At 35.6% G+C, this 23,217-nt stretch overlaps 1 protein-coding gene across 4 annotated transcripts in view; it reads left to right on the top strand.

Annotated features, from left to right (window-relative positions):
* The window catches only part of NDUFAF2 (NADH:ubiquinone oxidoreductase complex assembly factor 2), a 57,294-nt gene that overhangs the window by 28,126 nt on the left and 5,951 nt on the right, over positions 1–23,217 (top strand). For all 4 annotated transcript variants that reach the window (XM_086867121.1, XM_086867122.1, XM_086867124.1 and 1 more), the window contains 2 exons: positions 5,743–5,832; positions 14,986–15,026. In XM_086867121.1, the coding sequence (XP_086723247.1) occupies positions 5,743–5,832; positions 14,986–15,026 (131 nt within the window). The remainder of the gene's footprint in view (positions 1–5,742; positions 5,833–14,985; positions 15,027–23,217) is intronic.

The following is a 23,217-nucleotide window of genomic DNA, read 5'->3' as shown; positions in this document are numbered from 1 at the left end:
CAGCTATTTGTAATAATTCTATTTATTGTGGGAAAAGTGGAGGTGGTAAATGAGTGTTTGCAGAAGATTTCTAATTGAAAAGTAATGAATCACCCAAACCAGTCTGTAACACTGCTGTGTTGGGTCACATTGCAGAATGGATGTTCTTCAGAGCTGTGTCTTTCTTTTCATTTTATTTACAATTCATACCCTTGGTTTAATTTACCTGTTTCTCTTCCCACTTTTTTTTCCCACTGCCTTTTTGTTTATCTCCCTGCAATATGTTTTTATTTATAAGAGTACAAGCTATTGTACACTTTCTATCTGCTTGCTAAATTCCCTTTGTAAATGCTAAGTTCCCATTTTAAGCCATTTTCCATACATTTACGGAATAAATTCAGCATCTCATTCTTGGATATATTCACGTTTTGACAGTAATTGGTAGAAAAGCCTTTCTTGAATATGATAGACCAAAAGAAACCAAAAGAACAGTTGGGAGAAAGCTTTTCTGTGACAGACCACAAAGCTTCCATCAACTCTCCAAGGAACTGTCATTTTACTGGTATCATTTGCACTTGTGTTCACAAAAGAGTGTAATGTTGCATAATTCTAGTAGGCTTATTGTAGACTCATTTACAAAACTGCTTCTTTTTAAAGACATGGTATGTATTTGGCTCCACAGATGAGGAGGAAGATGTAAGGCTTTCCAGTGAGCAGGGAGTGGGAACTGGTGGTGCTGCGTCCTGCTGCCAGATTAAGAGAGCTCAGGGGCTACAATGGCAGTGGATATTTAGCAGAGGGATTTGTCCCTTGAAGGGAATTGTTTCTCCAACAAATGTTGCTTAATTTAACTGCCACAGCCCAAGACACAGCAGGTTTTCAAAACATAAGATTTGTGTGAACATACATAAACTCCATGGGCACTGATCCCAGAGGAAGTTACTGACTGTCAACTGGTAATTGTTTTGGGAAATGAAAGGGACTGTGATGTTTGTAGGGTATGTAAGTCTTTTTCTTTGGCAGTACATATTCCCAGAAATGGAAACAATTTCCCTGGCTTCAAACTTTCAGTAAAAATGAAGAAACATGTCTTCCTTTGGGAAGAAATTAGTACTTGCAGACAACTCTGGAAAGCCAAATTATTGCTGTTAAAATGTAAATATGAATTGCAAAATTGAAACACAATTTTTGACCATGAATACCTGGTTCTTTTATCTTTTTTTGACTTGTTGAGTTAGCACTTAATAAGTGTAATATTGCTTGATCTTGCATTGCTGTAGAACTGGAAATCACTGATCTGGTTCATTTCAGGTTAATGGAAATCAGAACCGTCTGTGGCCTTGCTGCTCTTAAAAACTGAAATGTGTTTCTGTTATGATTTTATAAAGCATAAAGCATTTTAGATTATTTCAAGTGTGTTAATTATTGGAGAAAATATAGTCACATCTGTGAGTGATAGATGTTAGGTGCAAATACTTCTTTGGTATTTCATATTCATTTCAATTTTAACTGGTATTTCAGAACACTATTTATTTTGTGACTGAATATAATGAACTGTTGGAAGTTATTAATTTGTCACTAAGCAAAAGTTAATTAACCTCCTAGAAATCTAAATTTGGAAAAAAACCCATAATTATTTGGGTAAAATATGGTATTTTAAAATATTTACATCTTTCCTAAGGTGAAAATAGTTATTGCAGAAACACTGGAGTTAGGACCATGAGATAACATGAATACAGTCATCACTGAACAGACTCCCTCAGCTAAAAATCTATGCAAAGGAATAGTGGCTTTCACAAATTAATACTCACCTTTAAAAGGGTTGTCTTTTACAACAAACTTTTTTCCCTTCTTCAGTGGAGATGAAAACTCTTAATCTTGTTCTGACAGTCATGGGCTGCTCCTGCAGCCTATAGATATGTAAAGCTATGTTTGTTACTTCTAGAGAAGTAGCTTTTCCTCTGCTTTGTATGAAGAACTGCTCAGTTGTTTTGCTTTGGTAATTTAAGTACTGCTTTACATTTAGCAAATACTACAGTTTATTTGGTGGTTTCCAAACAGGAAAAAATGGGTGACCTGTTCTTTGAGTGTTGTAAGATACTGCTGAAAAAAAATTTTAGTAACCTTTGTTTTGAGTTTATTTTGGGTTACTGAAAAGGAAATGATAGGCTGTTAGTGAGTGAAGTGCAATTTAATCTCTTCAAAGTACATAGTACTTCAGTAAAAATGTATGCTTTAAAAATGCTTCTTTCATCATGAATTTAGACTGCTGCTGTGCAAACTGAAATTTAGGCCATTTGCCTTAAATTCACAAAGGCTACATGTTCAGACTGTGCATTAAAAAAAAAATAAAAATCTTAGTGGTGTGTTTCTTCCATGGACTCTTAGCATGCAGATGTTGCCAATCAGCAAGCCAGAAGAGCCCTGGTTCTGAATTCTCATGAACATCTGATATTCATTCAGTTTGAATGTGAGCATGTGAGAGGGAGATCCCATTTCCATCTGCTGACTGCAAAACATGCTGATGTTTTATACCTGGCAGGAGCTCGTGTTCAGGTGGCTCAGTTCGGGTACTAGAAAAATCCAGCTCCCTATTGCTGGTCCTATTTCTGCTCTCACTGATTATGTGTGCCATAATTTGTTTAGCTGTACATACACATTGTCCAGACTTGTTTGAGGGTTAACAGGAGATCTTTTCTTAATAATGGTTCTGTAAACAGTGAAAATCAATCTAGGGTTGCTGAAGATCTTTAGAACAGTGTGTATACTTACTGTTTTTTAGAAATTGGTATCAGAATAGTAATAATTTGGTTATAGAGCACCACAAGTTTTGAATTAATTATTATTTTTATCTGGAAGGTTCTTCAATAGTTTTTTCTAAATGTAAATACATATATATGTATGTATATATATATGTAATATTTAGTGACTCCAGTGGATTAACTAGGATATTTTGCCCATTGAAAGACTTCCCTAGAAGTTACTGAAAAATTAAAATATTAATTTTATAACATCTGTGCATATCTATTCTTAACCATGGGTTTTGTTGTGAAGGTGCAACCTGGTTTCTAGGCTCCCTAGTCTATGGATAAGGCTGTAGAAAGTTAGAAACTGATTCATTATGCCATTGGCTACCCCTTTATGTTTCACAGAGTATTTCCTTTGCTGGCTTTGACTATCCCCTTTTTATGCCAGCAGGCCACAAAACTTGTGGTAAACACTTCTCTTTTGGGACTTTTATACAAATTCAATTCAGTCATGATGCACTGGTTTTCAGGAAGACTGGAATGGAAAGGTTTAGCGAAAATATGTAAGAAGTATATAAATGTACCATGTGTAAATACTGTATCATTTGCTGAAAGATATTTCAGTTACTTAGGCTTCTTGACCCTTTTGCTGTCTGGAAAACTGCAAAACTGCAAATCTTGGCTACTTTGGTGTTTAGTGTAAATGATGTTGTATCTGATATCCTCTGCATATATATGGTGAATTCTGTTCATTTATAAGGTGGTCTGCTTTTTAAGACAAAATTGGATATATTGTGTTATGTATATAATCCCAACTTGAAGTATTAATGGTTCTTCTGTGTTTCCAACATCCAATGGTCGCATGAAAATGAGGTTAAATTTAAAGTTAAAACTGTTCTTCTGGTGCTATTTTTAATTGTTTCATATGTATGCTTTTACAAGTCTCTTGCATTGCTGTAGCAAAGACCTAAGTATTTCTTTAAAAATATGGGAATGAACTAATAGGAAGCAAAACAGTCAATAAAGTCAATCTTTAGTATGAAAAAACACTTCCCTAAACTGTAATATGTTTTAATTACACCTAAAGAGGCCTCAGTGCGATCTGCCCTACAAAACCTATGTAAATTATTTGTCAGTGGTGGTCGGCCAAAAAACACTTAGGGGACAAGGCAAATCAGACAGTTGAAGTTAATTAGTGTCATGTGTGCATCACAAATGCAGAATGGCTTAAAAGCCAACATCAGTACTCCCAAATAACACATTTGGGAAATAATTTCTGAGTTTGGCTCTACAGTGTGATTTGACTGTGGGATCTGGAAGATTAATTTTTAGGTGAGTTTTATGAAAGCTTGCAGAATAAGAAGTGGTATATTTTGTTAAATAATACCAGGCACAAATTGTGGCGGCAGTGAGAAGAAAACAGTTCTTCACTACGCTTTCTAATGGCGATTTATTCAGATGGCGTAATACTCAGATTATGGACAGATTTTTGAAAGATGTTGTTCTAACTGTAAAGTCTAGTAGCTTTACAAGATTGGAGGAGTGTTTTTTTCTGTGACCGGTATAGGATCAGCCCTGATTAGATACCTCTTCAGCTTTTTTGGAAGTCTTCTGTATGGGAAGAAAATAATTCTGTAGTTTTGTTTTGCTTTATAGATTGAACAGCATAAGAAATTAAATCATCCGTGGTATTGTTGAAAAAAGTTATGTTACAGCGAGGCACAGACTATAATTTCATCAGCATATAGGAATTGTATACTTATAAAAGAAATAAGCATCAATTGTATAACTTCCAACACTGATTAAAATATTTAATGTTGACGATGAAGTCATTCTACACAGTATTCTTTTCCTGATGGAATATCTTGAAAGAATAACAATGTTGCATTGCTTAAAAATAAAATATAAAGCTCAAGAAGAATCTTAAAAAAGGATTTTCAGATTATATACATGTTCTTATTTTACTGTATTAAATACTTAGTAATGAATAATACTGTGGAGTTTAGCTGCTAATGGTTCCAAGTCTCAACTGGTATCAGTTTTGAAACAACTTCAGTTGAAATACTTGTTGAAAGCATACTGAATGAATGAATGAATGAATGAATGAATGAATGAATGAATGAATGAATGAAGCATCAATTGCTTCATTATGAAATAAAATGTTTTATGCAGATATACTTCATATTTCCTTAAAATGTCAAGTTTCTCCATATCAGCACCCCAGGAAGAGAAAAATCTGGTAGAAAAAGCCTAGGAAATATTGTTAGGTTTTTCCCTATGAGGGATGGGAACCTTGCATATATTTCTAGCACCTGCTCTTTTAAAAAGCAAATTAAAATACTCTTTCTCCATACAGTAGCATAATATCTGACAGTCAATCTGCTGTGTTGTTCCAACTGTTTAATTCTTCTTTGGCAGTAATAGAAGCAGAATGTGAGATGTAGATTCAGGTTCCCCATACTGTCTCCCCCTTCAGTATACTGAATGTTCCATATTAGATTCCTACCTAATGATTTTTAGTTTTTAACAAAGAAAATATTTCATTTATAGACAGTTGTGAAAAATCTCAAAGGCACAAGGCAGTTGCCAGTGATTGGAGGTGATGTGGCCTAACTATTTTGCCAACCTAACCAGTGAGCTTTGAGTGCTGTTTTTCATCATCTGTAATACAAGTCAACCTGGAAATAGAACACGTAAACTTTCATTGAAGCTACTGAAATATAAAGTTTCAAATTAACTTCTAGATGGTAATAATTTTCTCAGTATTTTAATCTAATTTTTATCCTGTATGTCATTGCACTCACACGAATAAGTACAGTTCTTTCAAACTGATTGGGTGATCAGCAATTATAAATTTATATGGAAATACATAATATATACACATATTATATATACATGTAAGTACAATTAAATATTTGATATATGCTTATATATATAGTTAAATAAAAATTATATATATTAAATATATAATATAAATATATGTGGTTTTCTTTCTTTTTTTTTTTTCCTGCTATAGGGCAGACTATACCAGAAAGAAGATTTGTAGAAACAGTAAATCATGAAGCATATCATTATCAAATTGGTGACTTTCCAGCAGAATGGGAAGGTAAATATTTTGGTTTTATTTCAGGATAATTTTGCCATTGAATGTAGACTGTATTTTTAATGGGAAGCCTGGCTATGTAAACAAGTAATTTGTTAACTTTGCTTTTGGATAAGGCGGACTTTTATTTAACTGGATAACAATTATGAATTCTTAAAATAAGTTCTTTAAAAATGGGATAAATTTTGTTTGAGAAGTCAATACTTAATAAAAGCCTGTGTGGAAATGTCGTATTCCTATTACATATGAGAATATTTGTGCCCGTGGAGAATCTGACTGAATGACCTGCATGAAATGCATTAAATAACACAAAACTTCCTTATTATTCCTTTAGTGCAGTGTTAATATATAGGTTGACCTACATATTGGTGGCACAGTGATAGGGCTGTTTTTTTCATTGTGTATTCAGTTTCCTATACTCTCCCTTGTGCAATCTAGTAGAGTGTTGGAGAACCTGTTAATTAACCATTTTGTCCAACTGCTACTAGTTATTAAATTCTTGTCTGAAAATCTGGGATATAATAAAAATTTCAGGGAAATTAGCTCGTTTCCTTAGGATTAGCTGATCAGCTCTTGGAGAAAGAGAGAAACAAGAGAAGGACTATATGTTGGTCTTCGAGGTTGGTAGGTGCTTGAGCCAAGTGTGGGATTAAATGTGACTTAAAATCCAGAACTCTGCAGCATAAGCAAGGAATCCCTGAAAACTATTGTTTTATAGTATGTACTAACAAGGAGGCTACCCAGCACTCAATATGCTTTTTGGAGAGGAAAAATACCTAGGCATCTCCCAGAAACTGGTAGGTTCAAAGCCAGCAGATTTTAAGCAGTATGTATTTAAGCTCTGCAATTCCTCATCATTGAATATTCTGCTTGCTGGAAGTTTGCATGAGTTCAGTAAGAGATTAAAAGTATTGGTGGAAGAAAAATTGCTCTTGCACACAGATACTACTGTGGTTTAATTTGTCAGTGCGCTGCAAATGAATTGAGTCTACAATATGTTTTGAGGAAATGTCTTAGTATACTTGCTTTATACTTGCTTTATCTTATTCTCTTTCCTTTATGCTTGATGCTTTTCTCTGAGGGAGATGATACTGAGCAAAGAGAAAACTTCAGGCCCATTACATCCCTTCATGGAATCAATAGAAAAATAGAAAACATTACCTTATATTTTATCATTGTCATTACACTAATTCCTAGGAATTTTGCTGCAATCATCTGAGGCTAGTATTAAGAGCTGAAGGCATCTAGTTTGGCAGTGTTTGCCAGCTAGTGAAACCACAGTATCAACAGCGTCTGTCTTCTACTGCTGCAGTACCCACAGTGGGTTGGCAAGTCTTGCTCTGTTGTTTCTCCTTCTTTTTCAGTCCAAGATACCCATCTTCTGAAGGAGAGCTTGATAGGCTTGTCTTAACCAAGTCTTCCAGTGCTTGAATGGATGAATGCTGTTTATCCAGCTATCTGAAGGTCTTTTTCCTCATCCAAAAGTGCTCAAGTCATCAGTGCTTATCTTAGTTCTCTGTGACTGTCATGCAAGCACTGCACCACAGACACCGAGAAGCATATATGAAGCTTCAGGCAACTGCTCTCCTGTGTATGAATTCTCATCCAGGACAATTCACTAGTCTCTGTCTGCACTTGGCTGGAATTAACAGGAGCACAACGCATACAGTCAGACTGTCTCAGATGGGTGTAGGCTAATCATCCTTTCACAAATGGTCTTAGACTGCAGTGTTCAACCAAATTGCAGTACAAACACATTGCTTCGTGGTATTGGGACCTGTGAAGCACTAAAAAGCCACTGCTATATCTCTCTTCAGAAATTTAGCACAAATCCATGTGGTCTGACAGTGTGTTGCCTGGAAGGTTGCAGCTTTTTAGGAGGTTGTGTGTGACAAGACTTTGAAGTCAAATATCACATACCTTCATGGGCATACGGACTTGCCTACAAAGCTGCAGCTGCCACACCTGAAACACACTGTTCAAGTCCAGGCATCCTGTTCAGGTTTGTTTTAGAGAAGAAACAATTAACTGGCCAGTCCTGTTTTTATGAGCTATGTTTATAGGTTTATTGCTTAACTTCCTCATCTTTGTAACTGTGAAGTTTTGTGTTTGTGATACTGTCTGCAAATTTCCTCTTAAGTACTTGTCCTGATTTTGGCCAAGGACAGTTAATTTTTTGCAGTCGCCAGGAGGGGGTGTGGCCAAAATCCAGGTGTTACACAATACCACCTCAGGTTATTGCCTGGAGTAGGGGAAGGGGATGCTGGCTTCAGAGAAACAGGGTGTGGCCTCTGGTTGGGAAAATGGCTGTGATCATTTCAAATCATCCTTGGTGAGCATTTTGCATGTAAATTGCCCTCTCTTTTGTATGCTTTTATTTTTATTACTAATATTAATATATGTTTTCTTATCTCATTGCTGTTTCCAGTAAATTGTTATTTCACCCTATGATCTTTCCTTTTTGTGCCTCCCATCCTCCTCCCTGGCCACCCTCAGTGGGGAAGGGTGGAAGAGGAGGGCAGAGGGAGCAAGCAGGCAGCAGCTTGGTTTGGGGAGCTTTTGTGGGAGAACTAAATGGGGACTGCTGTTGCTCAACCACAACAGCACTGAATTTCTCTAGAAAGAAGAGATATGTGCATGCTTTTTTCCCTGGTGCATTTGTTAAGCAGAATGGGTGTGTAGTGTATGCTTCTGAGAGATAAAGATGGGAATTCCGGTAAAAAGGCTAACCTGTACTTTTTTGTTTTGTGGATGTAGAATTTTAAAAAGCCAAAACTAGTACTTCTGCTATGGGTATAGAAGCTATTCAAAGAACAATTATGTCTTTGCTACATGTTGTGGGGTGTGAGGGATGTAGGATGCTCTGAATTTCAATTCATCACTACTTCTATTTTACCTTCTGTAAAAACAAAAAAAATCTGTATTAGTTAAAAATGTAAAGGAATGGAAAGTGGGTAGTTCAAATACTAGTATAGAAACAAGTTATCTGAGTAAGAACAGTTTAATTCAAGATTTTTAGACACTCTTTGCTAAAATGTTCATTCCATTTCTCTCCCACTTTTTTCCTCTTTAAGACTGGTTTAGAAGTTTCCCAGGCCCACAGGACCTGTGCTGAACTTTCACTGTGTGTCTTCTGTCCAGATGCCTGAAAATTTCCCAGTACATTCTTTCTGTGGGTGTTTGCATTATGATTTGTGCTATTATGGATGCTGATCATTCCAGCAAATAACTTTAGACTTTCCTCAAGACTCCTTCTTTTGAAGGAGTTCTAAAATACTTGCCATTTCCTCTGAACAGTAAAAGATGAATATAAGGTTAGAATCTTACTTCATATTTCTTTGTTTTCTCTTTGCTCTTGGACTCTGCTGGGCACACACATCTCCAGGGGCTCCTCTCCAAATCCTGTGTATGTTCCTTTGACTTCCATGGCCTCTGCTTAAGTTTTGGCTGGCTCTCCTTCCTCTCCCTTTCAGGCTTTTCACTTTTAGGACTGTGCTGTAGAGTTTATTGCCTTATCTCCTCCTTTTCTTGGGACCTTTAGAGAGCTGCTTTTTGTTCTTGTTTGAGCTGTCTTTGTTCTGCCAGGACTCAGGTTTTTATACTTGTGGACAATTCTTAATTTCCACCTCATTTAAAAGCAGTCATCCCAGCATCATTTCCCTTTCTTTGTTACCCTGCAACTGTAGGACCAGAAAAAGAAACCTTTTGACTCCAAAATTAATAAAAGTTCCATTCCTGGAAACACAGGCATCACTTGTCTGCAGAGAACTTTCACAAAACCAGGGACAAAGGATAGGGTAAGGAGTGAGAAGAGGCTGTAGAGAAATTGGAAGGGGGCAGAGTTAAATCTCATTCTGTACCTAAGACATTCAACTGTTTGGTACAGCTGGTAACCTAAGGAACCGATTCTGGTGCTTTGTTCAAGTTTTAAACATATAATAAAGGTAAAGGAGACCGGGTGGAAAGCTATAAAGTGTCACCCAGATCACAGGCTCAATCTGTATAAGCTGTTTCTTTGACTTTGGAGAAGGTGGTGTACTGGGTCCTGGGAGCTTACTTGAATACAAGGCCAAGGGTTTACTCCTGAAGGACTTAAGGGGAAATTTTAGCCTAAATATGTTAGTGTTAAATGCTCTGCAAGATTGAATTATCTATGTTCTCAGACCTGTGAAATTTATTAAAAGTTCTGAAATGTCCATTAAGCCTTTTGTAAAACTAAAACAGAATTCCTTGTGTTATCCTTAGTGTTAGCTCTTTGTACACATAAAATTCAATTAATATTAATTTCAAAAATCCAAAACTGTATTTCCTCTGGTACTATAGTTTTAAATTTAGAATGCAATCCATATGTATAAAAGAAATATTGCCTGGTTTTGTTTAGGTGAAGTCTGTTATATTTTACTTCAAAGTGTGAGTACCTATTTTTCCTCAGGAAGTATGGATGCACACAACAGATAATGTTTCTTTATTTTAGTTCTGAATGTTCACCCATTGAGGAATGTGCAATTTACCTCCTCAAGATATATCAATAGTGCTCATGAGGGGAGAGCTGTAATTTTACATAGCACAGAGATGGCATGCTTCATGCAGCATTTTGTTTGTCATCTACACCTAATCTCTCTTTTTCTTGGTAACATTTAGTGGTTCATGAGAGTCATAATTTGTATGCTTACTTTTATGGTCATTGCAGAGTGTTATCTGCCAGTAGGAGTCTTAAAATTCAATGAAAATTTCATGCATACTAATAAGGATACAAATGAGTGCTGATGAAAGAATGCGAATGTCCCAAGGTAGAAAATGTCCAGCTAAAAGGAATGCAAGATTTCTTTTAGACAAAGGTGGAATTAAAATGAGTGCATCCAGACAAAATTAGAAGCAGCAGTTTTAAATGGAGGCAATGATTCATTTTGCCAAAGCCTTTGGGTGCAGGGAAGATGTTTTGGTTACACTCAGTACATACATGTTACCTTCTCTGCCAGGTTTAAAACATCTTGGCTGACAATGGTGAAGACGTTTTGTTTTGTTAGCCTGGGAAATGGGAATGTCATGTAAAAAAAATTTCCCAGCTATAACAGTCAACTTTTAATTACCTATATGCATGTGTGCATATGTTATTCAAATAAAATGTAATAAAACACCTACCTACATTGTTTCCATCAACAAATATTTGAGTATGGTATAAAGCTGTTCAGTAATTTAAAAGTGCATTCACCAAAGGTATAATGCAGATCATAAAGAAAGGTGCAAGAGCTTTTCCTTTACTCAACTGCCTACACAGATATGTTTTCCAAAGAGAATGCGAAATATATAAACTTCAACATATTATTTACTTGAATTTTGTTAAGCCTAGTGCTAACTCAGTAGGAAAATGGTTATATTTTTGTACACCTTCATTCTCCCTTTTCCCTACCGTTAATTTCTCCTATACCTGAGTTATGAGGTGTTGGTGATTTTTTTTGTGTGTTGGGTGCTCAAAATTTTATTGATAACTTAAAAATCAAAGCTTTGAAAGGCTTTTAAAAATCTTTCTGTCTCAAAGAAAACTACATAAAAACTGGTGAGAATTATATATATTAGTGTCCTCCCATTCTTATCCCGAGAGATTAATGAGTGGTCAGGTGAATTATTAGTAAATGTATTTCTTTTGAAAGACTGATAAAATTATTAGATGCTAAACTGCAGTGTGCTAAAATATATTGAAATCAGATGATGCTTTCTTTGCTTTTAAACTTGTATTGCATCTTGAGCTTTATGAAGAATATTTGAGAAGTGGATTTGCACAAAGGAATATGATAATGTTAAATATAACTAACTTCATCTTATGGATATAAAAAAATTTTAGTAAATTTTCATACCATATTGCTCCCTCAGCTACATGGCAATGAAGACATCTTCCATTAAATAATGACTTTTTTATGCAGTTCATGAGAGATATTACAATTAAATTACTTGCAGTAGTTCAGAAAATAATATCAATATTTCTGCCAACAAGTTTTATGTAGCGTTAAGCTGAAAAATATTTATACTCCTGACATTTATTAGAAAAAAGATAGGTTAATAGCTCCAATAAAACCATCTTTCAAGTGTTGTTATAACTGGAAAAAAAGAGCACAGTGTTAGAGCTGTGTGCATTATTTATGTATTTAAATAGATAGAGTTCTATTATGGAATGTTTGATATGAAAAGTCTTCCTAACTAAGGTTTGTTTCTTTGCTTTTGAGTTTTGATAGTGAGTTCAGTTAATGAATGAAAATGTATTGTGTAGTGGTCCTTATTTCACAGCCTCTGGTCAGAGCACATATGTGATTGTGTTACCCTTCACCGTCTTGTTTGCAGCTTTTTAAACGAGGTACGTAATTAAATGATCAAATAATTTACTAGGATTATTCCATTCATCTGAAAATCATTTGTTTCATCAAAACAGGAAAGCCAGTTGCACTAGCATTTTACAGTGCTAATCCTACAGGGAGTTGCAGCTATGTCTTTTTCCATAAGAGAAAGCAGAGAGATATTCCACAGTGTCTTTCATGCTGATGAGTTTGTAAAGTGTTTAGAAGCAAGTTTGACTGCTGATCTGTGTATGCAGATGCATGCACACACATACATGACTTGTCTAGCAGTCAAATAACTGTTAAAAGTCATAGGTGATCTTGAAGGAAAATCTATTGTAATGTCTATATGTGAGCAGTACTTTCTAACTGCAACTTAATTTTTGGAGTATTTAAATGTTTTTCTTTAGGGATCAGTTATTATAATCTGAAATTAAAATGCAGCTGGTGTTTTAAGAAAATACTGCAATTTGAAAAAAAGTAAGTCGGATTTTACATGCTGAGAGTTGTGGAATTGAAAACAGTGGTACTATCCTTCTATAGGTCAGAAGCAAGTTATGGTAAGGTAGAAGTTTATATTTTGTTGAAAGTAATCTGTTAAATTTTGATGATTTAAAGCTTTACTTTTTATGAGACATTTTGAACAAGTATTTTTCCTTTCTTCTGTTTCTCCAGCTGTATCCTTTATTGATCAGTGTCTAGTATAGGTGCTTTGCTATATCTGAAATCTCTACTACATTTGCTTTTCTTGATGATGTTGCTAAGTATTTCAGTATTCTGAAACTCTTGCAAAGTATGGACAAAGGTAACTCCTGTCAGGAGGAAAGGCTTTGTTAAGATTTTCTTCAATAGCATGGTTGGTTTTTTGCATAGTGTATGCAAGGCTGCCAGCTGAGAAGTGTCAGTCTCTGTATAGTCTCTCATCTTCCCAGAATTTGCAGTTTGAAATCCTTGTAAAATTTAAGTGTTTGTAAGTGCTACAGCTACATGCAAAAAGTTCTGTAGTTCTATAGATTTAATAAAAAAGTCAGTTAGTTGTATTTTGAATTACCTTACTGGGCTGTTTTTCTTTCCACTGACATAAAACTTGGAGAAAGGGTGATGTTGACTATTCATAGCTCTGTCACTTCTCCACAATGACAGATTTGGATCTATTTTTTGTTAGGAGCGCTGAGAAGAGATGACAGGGAATGGTTTTAAGAAAAGTAGTTTGAGAAAGACGTTTAAAAGTACATATCTTCAGGAAGTGGCATCTGATAGACAAGAACCAAAAGGATTACCTTTCTTCATATCTTTACAGGTATTTTACCATTAAACATCCTGGCTAAATTCCAATCTGTTCTACCATTTCATGTAGCATTGTACCTTTTCCCTTTGTTCATATGTTAATTGGAAGCTAGTCTCCCTAAAACCCGTTGCATACTGCTGCTGAAGCCATGGTGTTTCATCTTCTATGTAACTGTGTTTTCAGAAGCGAGATGATGTTATGACTCTGTTTAGGTTTTAGTGTCTTAGGCTTGCCTAAAACATCATTCCCTGGTTTCCGTCAAAATACAGCACAGATGGTATTAGAAAATTAAAATATGGAATAGTTATTTCTTAGAGCATTTCTGAAACTTTATAGATGACAACAGGTGAAGCCAGGAATTTGAGTGGGTTATAGGAAAATGTTATTTTTGCTCTAATTTTCAAGCATAGTAACAAAAATCTTAATTATCAAAACAAACGTATGAAATAACATTTTGCTGCATCTCAGCACTTGGAAGTGGCTTTCCTTATGTTTGTCATTCTGTTCATTACTGGCTACTTGAATTCTGCTACTAATTAATTTGAAAAATATGGGAAGATGAATGTCTTTGAAGTATCCAACCAAGAACCTACCAATTGTGTGGATTAAAATGGTGGGAAAAAATGTTACAGTAGTGATATTTCTAAAAAGTGGTGTCAGATCATTCCTCTAAATAATGTCTGTAATAGTTGGAGCTTTCTCTCTTAATTCATTGACTGCACAAAGTGAGACCTGTCAGTGTCTGCAATGGAGTGTCTGGATTGTTGCCTCCTGACAGTCCCAGCTAAGAGCGGTGTTAGTGATGGGAGTGGGCAAATGTCTGTGGATCTTGTTCAGAAAACAGGAGCTATAGGACAATTGTCACTGCCACTGCTTTTATTCGTCCATTCCTCCACTGTACTTTTCCAGCATAATTTAACTGAGATGGAGGGATCCTTCCCCCAGTCATGGTACCTGCCCCTCCTGGAAGTGGATAATCCCACAGAACCACACAATATGTTTCAGTCCAGGCTCCGCAGTCTCTCAGTCAGGTCTGGGTCTGTACATTTCGTACCCATAAAGGAATTCTACCTGGTAGTAACATAAAAAAAGTTTTCAGCTTCAAGAATGTCTGAAGCATGTACAGGAATCCTTTTTCTTCAGAGTGGTCTAAGGCTGTTCTTACTTTCCATCAGTCAGCTTGTCATTTTCTTAGGGTGTACTCTGTTACTCTGTTTTTCAAGCTCAACAATAAGCCTGTGCCATAAGCCCTGCTTTTTAAGCTCTGTTTTGACAGCCAAAGTAATATGTAAACCATGCCCAAGATGTTTGCACAGAGGTGACACCATCCCCCGACCCCTTCCTTCTCTGAAGACTGAGTACTGAAACAGAAGATAACATCTTGTGCCTACAGTTTGGGAAATGACAGGTTTGCCAGGTTGTGGTGAATTCTATTGTAATTTTGTCATAAATACTTACTTTCTGGTACAAATTCATAATAATTTTGAGTTTTAATACTGCTTGTGATCTTTTAAATAATCCATTTGATTTTTTTTTCAGCATGGATAAGGAAAAAAAGAGAAGATCCACCCACCATTGAGGTGAGATGAAATGTCTTTAAATTTTCAATTGTTGTAATGAAACTACCATAATTAATTTATAGTGGACTCATCTGTGCAGTAGTCTGTCACTTGTGGGGGAGAATTTAGTATATTCCTTGCCTAATCGGTGAAAACACGCACTGACTAGGTATAGAACACTTAGAAAAATGTAAAGTAAGTGGAAATATAAACTCCATTATTCTTCAGTCATTCTTTGTGTGAATTCTTTTAAGATGGTATACACAGGTTCTTTAAGATGATCATAATCATTGAAGAGTATCTTCAATTAAACTAGTTCTTAAATTACTGTTACAGCTTTTTTTAATTAATGTAAGGTTTTTTTCATGTATTTGATATTAAAATGTGGGTTTCAATCCCAGCTGCCAGTGGTTTTATCAGAACAGGAAAACCAGTTGCACTAGCATTTTACAGTGCTAATCCTACAGGGAGTTGCAGCTATGTCTTTTTCCGTAAGAGAAAGCAGAGAGATGTCCCACAGTGTCTTTCATGCTGATGAATTCATAAAGAGTTTAGGAGCAAGTTTGACTGCTGATCTGTGTATGCAGATGCATGCACACACATACAGGACTTGTCCAGCATTTCTATTGCAAATTTCTAAGGAATGTGAGACATTGTTTACTGCAGAAGATTCCAAGTTGCACCCATGGAGGCAGATACTTGACTTGCATCTGGAGTAACTGTGACACATTGAGAAAGATGATACGTTGGCATCTCCAGCCATTTGGGTCACTGAGATCTTCTGGAACGTCCTGGCCTGTGAAAAGTTGTCCTGACTGTCTGTGTGTTGAGATGACCTGGGGAAGATTGTCACCTGATACTGACAAACTGTAGCTCATTGAAACAAGCTCCTGCACAATATACTAATTATTTTTTAACTAATTATCTCTGCCCCTCTTTCACACTGAGACTATAGAGACAGTAAGGGCTATAATGCACCCAAAATGAAAGCAGTTTAAGTTAAATTTAAGTTTTAAAGTTAAATGTATTTAATGGTATTTATCTATTATTATTTTATTATTAATTAATAATAAAATTTCTTATTATTTAATATTTAATTACTATTATTTATTATAATATTTATTATTATTGTATTATTTATATTTATTTACTTATTATTAAATTTAAATTTATTTAAGTTAAATTTATTCTTAAACCTATTCTGGGAAGTAGTAAATGTGGGTTTGTTTTTCTAATTTCTAATTTTTTAAAATTTTTTAAAATTTTTTTCCCTTCTCTCCCCAATCTAGTTACTTATGTAGAGCCATGGAACTGATACTACAACAGTTTTTCCATCTAAGTTTGAACTGACCTCATTTTAATTGCTTCTCTCTTATACAACTTGTAAACAACTTTTATTGTTGAAATTACCACTTAATGTGATACTTGAAGATGGGGGGTGTTGTGTCTTTTGTTCTATGATTTCTGTAAACCGGGCTGCTGTGATAGTTGCTCTGAGGTAAACCTGCTTGAAGGCAGGCAGCCTTGGCTCTGGAATTGGTGCAGTAAAACTCCTTCTGGTGCTAGAAATGCTGGTTCATTTTTGAATTAGGGAGCAAGGAGTCTCCACAGGTGAGAGAACTGTAGCACAATAGTGTTCTAAATATTTTACCTTCAAGAAAAAGCAGTTTATGGAGAGTGAAAGATTGCTGTGACTAATGGTGCATTCAGAGTTACAGGACTTCTTATATTTTTAGTTGCATGAGGTAATAGATCTGAGAAATAATTTAGCAGCTAGGTACTTTACCTGCAGGGCTGTGCATTGACCGTATCACAGAGGAGAAATGATAAACTAGGAATTTGAAAATTGTTACCTTCTCAAGTAATCTCTAAATAGTTTTTTTTTTTCTTTTGTAAGAAAAAGTAGTTCAAATATAAGTATGTTAAAAATTCTTGCTAATTTTTGAAAATTTTGAATTTTAAAAAAAAATTTGAATTTTTTGAAAAGAGTGTTCCCATTATACTCTTAGAATGTGACAGTAAAGCCTAATTTTTTTTCTTTGTATTACAGAGAATAATATGGGGCACTATATGATCCTCTTTTCTCCTAATTTGAAACTGGCACAAACCCTTCCATCACAATATCATTATAAATATAATTATAGTATTGAAATACATATAGCATATTGCTTGGTCCCTATTTGTAGGGCTGATTTGCTTTGGTTTTTAGCGATATAAACTTTACTGGCTGCTATTCCATGTTATATTCCCCTTTTGACAGTAAAGATGGTATGGTAAACTGCTGTTTGGCTGCTATGAAACAAGGGAATGTCTGTGGCATATTCCATGTTGAAACCCTGTATTACAAATCTTCTTCTTTTGTGTATTTGTCATGAGACCAGACTGTTTCTGAAGATAAATGTAAAGCCCACAAATTTTGCATTTTTGCTTTAATGACATTTTGCTGTCAACATCTTATTGTTACAACCCTAAGTTCCCAAAGCATAGGTTTCTGGAGCTGTGCCTATGTTCCTATCTTTGCTATCTGTAACAATACTTTTTTGGATGGTTTTCCTCTCTTTTCTACCCTAATCCTTTCTAATATCAAATGACATATATTAAACTTTATTACAATTTCTGTTTCACTTTGGTTAGCCTACCATCCCCCTTTTGAATCTTATTTATGGGGTTTTTTATATTTGTCTATCTTATCTTTTATTAGCTCTTGACTATTGATGGTAGAGGTTGCCCAGCTGCTCAGGTTTCATGATGAGGTCTATTACTAATTTTTAATTGAAAATATTGCAGAGATACAGCTTCATAAAGCAGTTCAGTCTTATGGATCACACTGCTGACCACATGTTGGGAACCAGTGATTTGTTAAATACTGTAGGCTAACCAAGTGTCATTCATAATCATCAGGACATGTCAGTCATTTAAGTGAGGACAAATGTGAGTTGTTCCTCCCTGGCAGTGGTAGAGTAGTTGGATCATGACATCAAACTAAGTCTGTTGATTGTTTTCTTGAGACTGGATCATGTTTTGTATTCAGTCCATTCTTTCTTCTACAAATACTTAACTAATATTTTTTTTTGTTTGTTTGCTTGCTTGTTTCCATTATAAAGCTTTCACTTTGCCCAGAATAAGTGGCTTTACCTCTCTCTTTCTTCATTTTCTCCCCCCTTTTTTTTTTTTTTTGTAATGGAAGAATATTTGTGCAGTGTTAAATATACCACATCCCTAATGGTTTCTTTCCTCTTTGTGCACCCATCCCTTTTCCCCCATTTTTGAAGGAAGCCACTTGGCCTTCTGTGTCTGGCTAGACATAACTCATGAATACTGCTCATTCCTTATATTCCTTAATAACAGTGAGAATCTGAGCTTGAATATGTATATTTTTGCAGTACTGTAGCATCCCGTCATCTGTACTTTTATATGTATATTGGAAATGATTATATATGGTTGGCTGAGGAAAATCATTACCTTTATTCCTGTGCATCTCTAAATTAAATTTTAACCAGTTTAACTAGGGATTAATAACTAAGTTGACTAATAAATTTCTTTATTATGTGTGTAGGAAACTAGATGTATGTAGCAAGTGTTTTGGCAGATAGGAAATATGTCACTGTCCAGGGACATTACAGTTTTAAATTAATGAAAATGCTTTAAAGGCTACTAATATTGAAATAATTTTAGTCAAATGCTATTTTGTGGGAGAAGATTTAATAATTTATCACTTTAGATGCATATTAGTTCACCTGCTAAGCTTTGATGTTGTCAGAATTTATTAACAAAAGTTGTCCTGAGATACAGCAGTTGTTTTATAGAAAACATGTTCCATACATGCAAGTTGTTTCTTTAAGAGGCTATTATCTTCCATTCTTTAAGCTGTAGTATACTTTCTATATAGCTCATCCAAAAATTTCTGAGGTAAATGTAAATATGTTGTCTTGCATATGCTCCTACCTCCCAGTTTTCCTTCTGGCTACAGATTTCTCTGCTGACTTTAAACACGGCACCTTTGTATTTTGGATTTTCACATCTTGTTTGGAAAAGAAAGAAAAGATGCTTATGAAGGCAGGGAGGAAACCTCTCTTCAAGCCTTTCTGTGCCTAACTTCTGTTTGACTTTTTTTCTTATTTCAGAGGGCATCAGATTTGTAGAGGCTTTTAAAGAATCCTGCCATCTATAACACAAGATACCCAAATATATTTAGAAATCTAACCCTTATTTTCTCCCATAACAGATCTTATAGCTACAGACTACTAATGACTATGTCCTGAGGCTCAAGGGTATCTGAGAAACCTGGCCTTGTATAAGGCCATGTCTGTAGAATGGAGATAGAAATAAAGTTTCTTGGGGTGTCAGAACACTAATGAGGAAACTTGCAATTATGGCAATACTGAGAGAAACTGGTATGGAGAGAAATGTGGTTTATCTCTGAACCCACCAGCGTGGTATCCTGCAAGTGGTAGATGTGAACCCATAGTAACACATCTGTGTGTACAGAGATCTTTGTACTAGATAGTGCTTCCCTGTTGATAATAGATGCTGCTTCTTCTGGAGCACAACACAGAGTTGCACAGCCACAAGTCTCAGTTTGAACTGAAACCTTTCTGTTGGTCTGTATGCAAGTGTGTGCTATATTAATATTTCATGGGAAGTAAAGTAGAATTGCATGTTCCTTTAATTAGCATCAAGATCCTGAAAATAGTTTGAAATTGAAAAATGTACTAAATGACTGCCTTTCCCCTGTACTATCTACTTGTTACACAGTTATGAAATTCAGTGAGTTCTGAGTAAGTTGGATAGAAGGTGAAAGAAGCTAAAAAGAGCTAAAAAAAACACCTCTGTGATGATGCCTCTGTTCTTTCAAACTGTTTCTAGGGTATCCATAATTATCTGTTTTGGCAAACTCCTTGTCAAGTGAGGAAAAAACATACTTCAGTGAGTTGTAATAAGCATAAGGTTTCTTTCTCTCAACCCCTGAACAATTGCATTGAAATTAAATTCTGTTTAGTTTCCACAATGTATATACACTCTTCCCATTTGTTTGATCATAAGTATTACTTATTTGAGAGATGGTGTGATCAAAAGTAGGTTCATTCATGTAGGTAAGTTGACACAGAATTTACATTCCTTTAAGGAGAATGGAATGCAGTTTAGAAAAATGCTTTGTTGGACACTGTTGGGATTGCATGGTACAGTTTTGCCTCTGCTTTCGGAAGCTTCAGCTGAGAAGTTGTAAAATGGAAGCACTGGCATGGAGATTGGACATTCTTACATAGAGACTAGGGCTTAGCACATGAGTAATTTACTCCTGAAGCCACCAAAAGCTGCACAATATGATTGACAGTTCAATATTTTAAAAGAACAGGGATAAACATTTCTCTGAACAAAATATTTTCCACCACTGATATCTAGAACCACAACTAGGATTTGGGCCATATTTAATAACTTAGCGTGCACTAAATAGCATTTTGCATAGTAAATTATGTGTGATTCCAGAGAGCATTATTATTCCATGCAAAAGGGCAGTGAACTGAGCTACAAAGACTTTAAATAGAAGGGAGTAGTCATAGAAGTCAATAAGAAATAATAAATTAAGCATTTGCAGAAGCCATAATTTTTTAGATTTTTCCTGTTGTTCATTTTACCTTTCTCTTCAAGTTTAACATATAACTGCTTGTCAACCTCCACAGAGTAGTATTGGGGCACCAGTTTGTCCCATTGCTTCCAAAATTGCCCATGCTGCAGATTCTAAGATTGCAGAGGAAAGAGCTGCTGCTGCTCTTCTGCTCCTATCCATGTGGAAGGAGTGCATGGAGCACTGGCTCTGTGTCCTGATTCACTGACAGCACAGCTGAGCGGGGGAGGAGGGCAAAGTGAAGCGTACCAGGAAAAGGGCTGGTACAGATTACATCATATATAGATTAAGGGAAGCAAGGCCCAAACTGCGACTGAGTCACAGCTACAGTTCCTTGTTTGCTCTGTGGGGATCAGTGCTATGCATTGCCCTTTATTCAGGGCAGAGTGCAGTGGTGCCAGGCTCATTTGCAGTTTTTGTTGCTTCTACACAGTTTCATCTGTAATCTTGAATATATGTGTAGTTCTGGACAAATATCTTTGCAGAACTGTAAAAATAATTCAGGCACAAACCTCTACTGTCTCCATGTATTGGTAATATGCTTTACAGCCCCGTGTCTCTTCCTTTGGCCACTTGCTACAAATTTCTTGCCAAACAAATGTGTGCTGTTGCACTGTGGTGCCCTAGAAACTATGTCAGCTCATGCCAGAGATTCTGTAGTTCATAACTAGCGCTGTAGTACGTCAGTAATATAAAGCACTGCTTGTCTGCAGATTTAATTTAAACAAAAATTGCTGTGAGTTATGATTAATATTTAACTGATTTAGCTTGGTAGTAAATATGCTATTAGCACTGCATTTAAAACTAAATATTGTAACTGATCAGAGATCAAAAAACTGAACCTGCATAAAGCAAATCTTACCTTGATTTGATTAACATTGTTGACAGACCAAGTATATTAAGTTTATGTTCTTTGCAAAATTAGCAGTCAATGTTTGATTTAAATAACTAATTTGGCTAATCCAGATAAGCTTTTCTATTTCAAACTGCCCCTCTGTTTTTGCCATGCAGTGACAGCTTTTAATTTACGACATTATTTCTCATTCCCAAACTGGTACTGCTGGTCTCATATTCAGTTGCTGAGTTATCAAGACCTGCCCTGGATCAGAACATACAGTGCTTCCCAAAGATGAGGTCCTCTCTCTGCCTCCTACTCTTGAAATATGATGTAATAGCAAATTACTTCATCTTGCCTATTTAACTTGTCAAACTGGAAAATGGAGTTTAGTGTAATTGTTTGATGATATTATAAAAAATGGTGATTCAGCTTAACTTCTAGCATTTCGCCTGAGTTTTAGTTAATTTGATAATGAAGAAAAATTCTGACAAGTTAAATTGTCTTACATCAGTATTTTTAATACTCTGCCAAAACAATTTTTTCATTCCATTTGTTATTTTAAAAATTTTTGTCAAGCTACAGGTATGAATTTTTAACCGGCAGAGTTCTAAGTTCAAATTAATTCATGATTAAACATAAAATATTCAGACTAGACACGAAATGTAAGTACTCTATGAGTTGCACTGTCTACAGTTGAAAAACAATTAATCTGTATAGCGGTTTCTCAGTTCTGGCATCAAACAGTCACTAGCTAACAAGATTCAAATTAAGAGAAATCATGAGTATTTCAATTTACGGTAACTTGGGAAGTTGAAATAGTTTCTAATACAACATAAAGAAGCTATTTATTTCTAATTTAATCAAAATACAAAGCAATCTGAAAAGAAATGTGACATTTTTCTCAAAACTAATAATAGATAAACCCCTTGTAATTAAAGTGTTAAGTCTAGTGTCTTTAGAAAACCTTCTGGAAGGTGCCAATCTGTTAAAATAACATTGAAGCCCTGCCCCTTAGACACTGTACTGTGTATCTGCATGTACGTGCATTGATGCTCTGTTCACAACTTTGCACTCAGAAGGTTGAAAATGTTTTGTGGGAGGCAGGTGCTGGTGTGGCTGTGGCTGGCTTGAGGGCTGAGGGGGATACAGTGAGGGGAGGACTGGTTCCTCAGGATGTGAGGTTGAGCAGATGCTGCAGGATAGAAAGGTTTCAGTAGTGCTGCTTGCATGTGGAGAAGAATAGCAAGAAGTGTTCAGCCAAGACTGGTCACTACTGAGCCAGACTCTACTTGGACGAATGATTGTGTATATAGAACCCTCTTTTGTATTCATGACATCTTCCTTCCAAGAGGAGCTAATTTTATTCGTTCTATAAGGCTACTAGTTTATTCAGGAAGGGGAAAGGAGACAATAGGAGAGTCTTTAAGAGCAAAAGAACATTGCATTCCAAATATTGACCCTAGAAAGCAGGTCTTCCAGTGCAGTCAGGTAGGCATCTAAAATCCTTTGTCTGGATTTTTCTGTTTGTGCAGAATGGAGGTGAATACAGTTTCCACACCACAGAGGATACTTTGTGATACAACTCAGCCTCTGGAGTTACATGAGAGCTTTGAAAAATACACAGTTTGCAGCAAAAGTTAAAATTTCATGCTGGTGGCCGGAAATACAGCCCCATGGCTTTTGCAGAAACACCCTTGCAACATGTCTTGAGCTGTGTTGCTCCTAGAAGCAGGCCATCTTTCATTCTT

Source organism: Cyanistes caeruleus, chromosome Z (assembly GCF_971803275.1).
Source record: "Cyanistes caeruleus chromosome Z, bCyaCae1.hap1.1, whole genome shotgun sequence".
NCBI classification, from domain to species: Eukaryota; Metazoa; Chordata; class Aves; order Passeriformes; family Paridae; genus Cyanistes; species Cyanistes caeruleus.
This window is presented reverse-complemented; position numbering and strand designations above follow the sequence as displayed.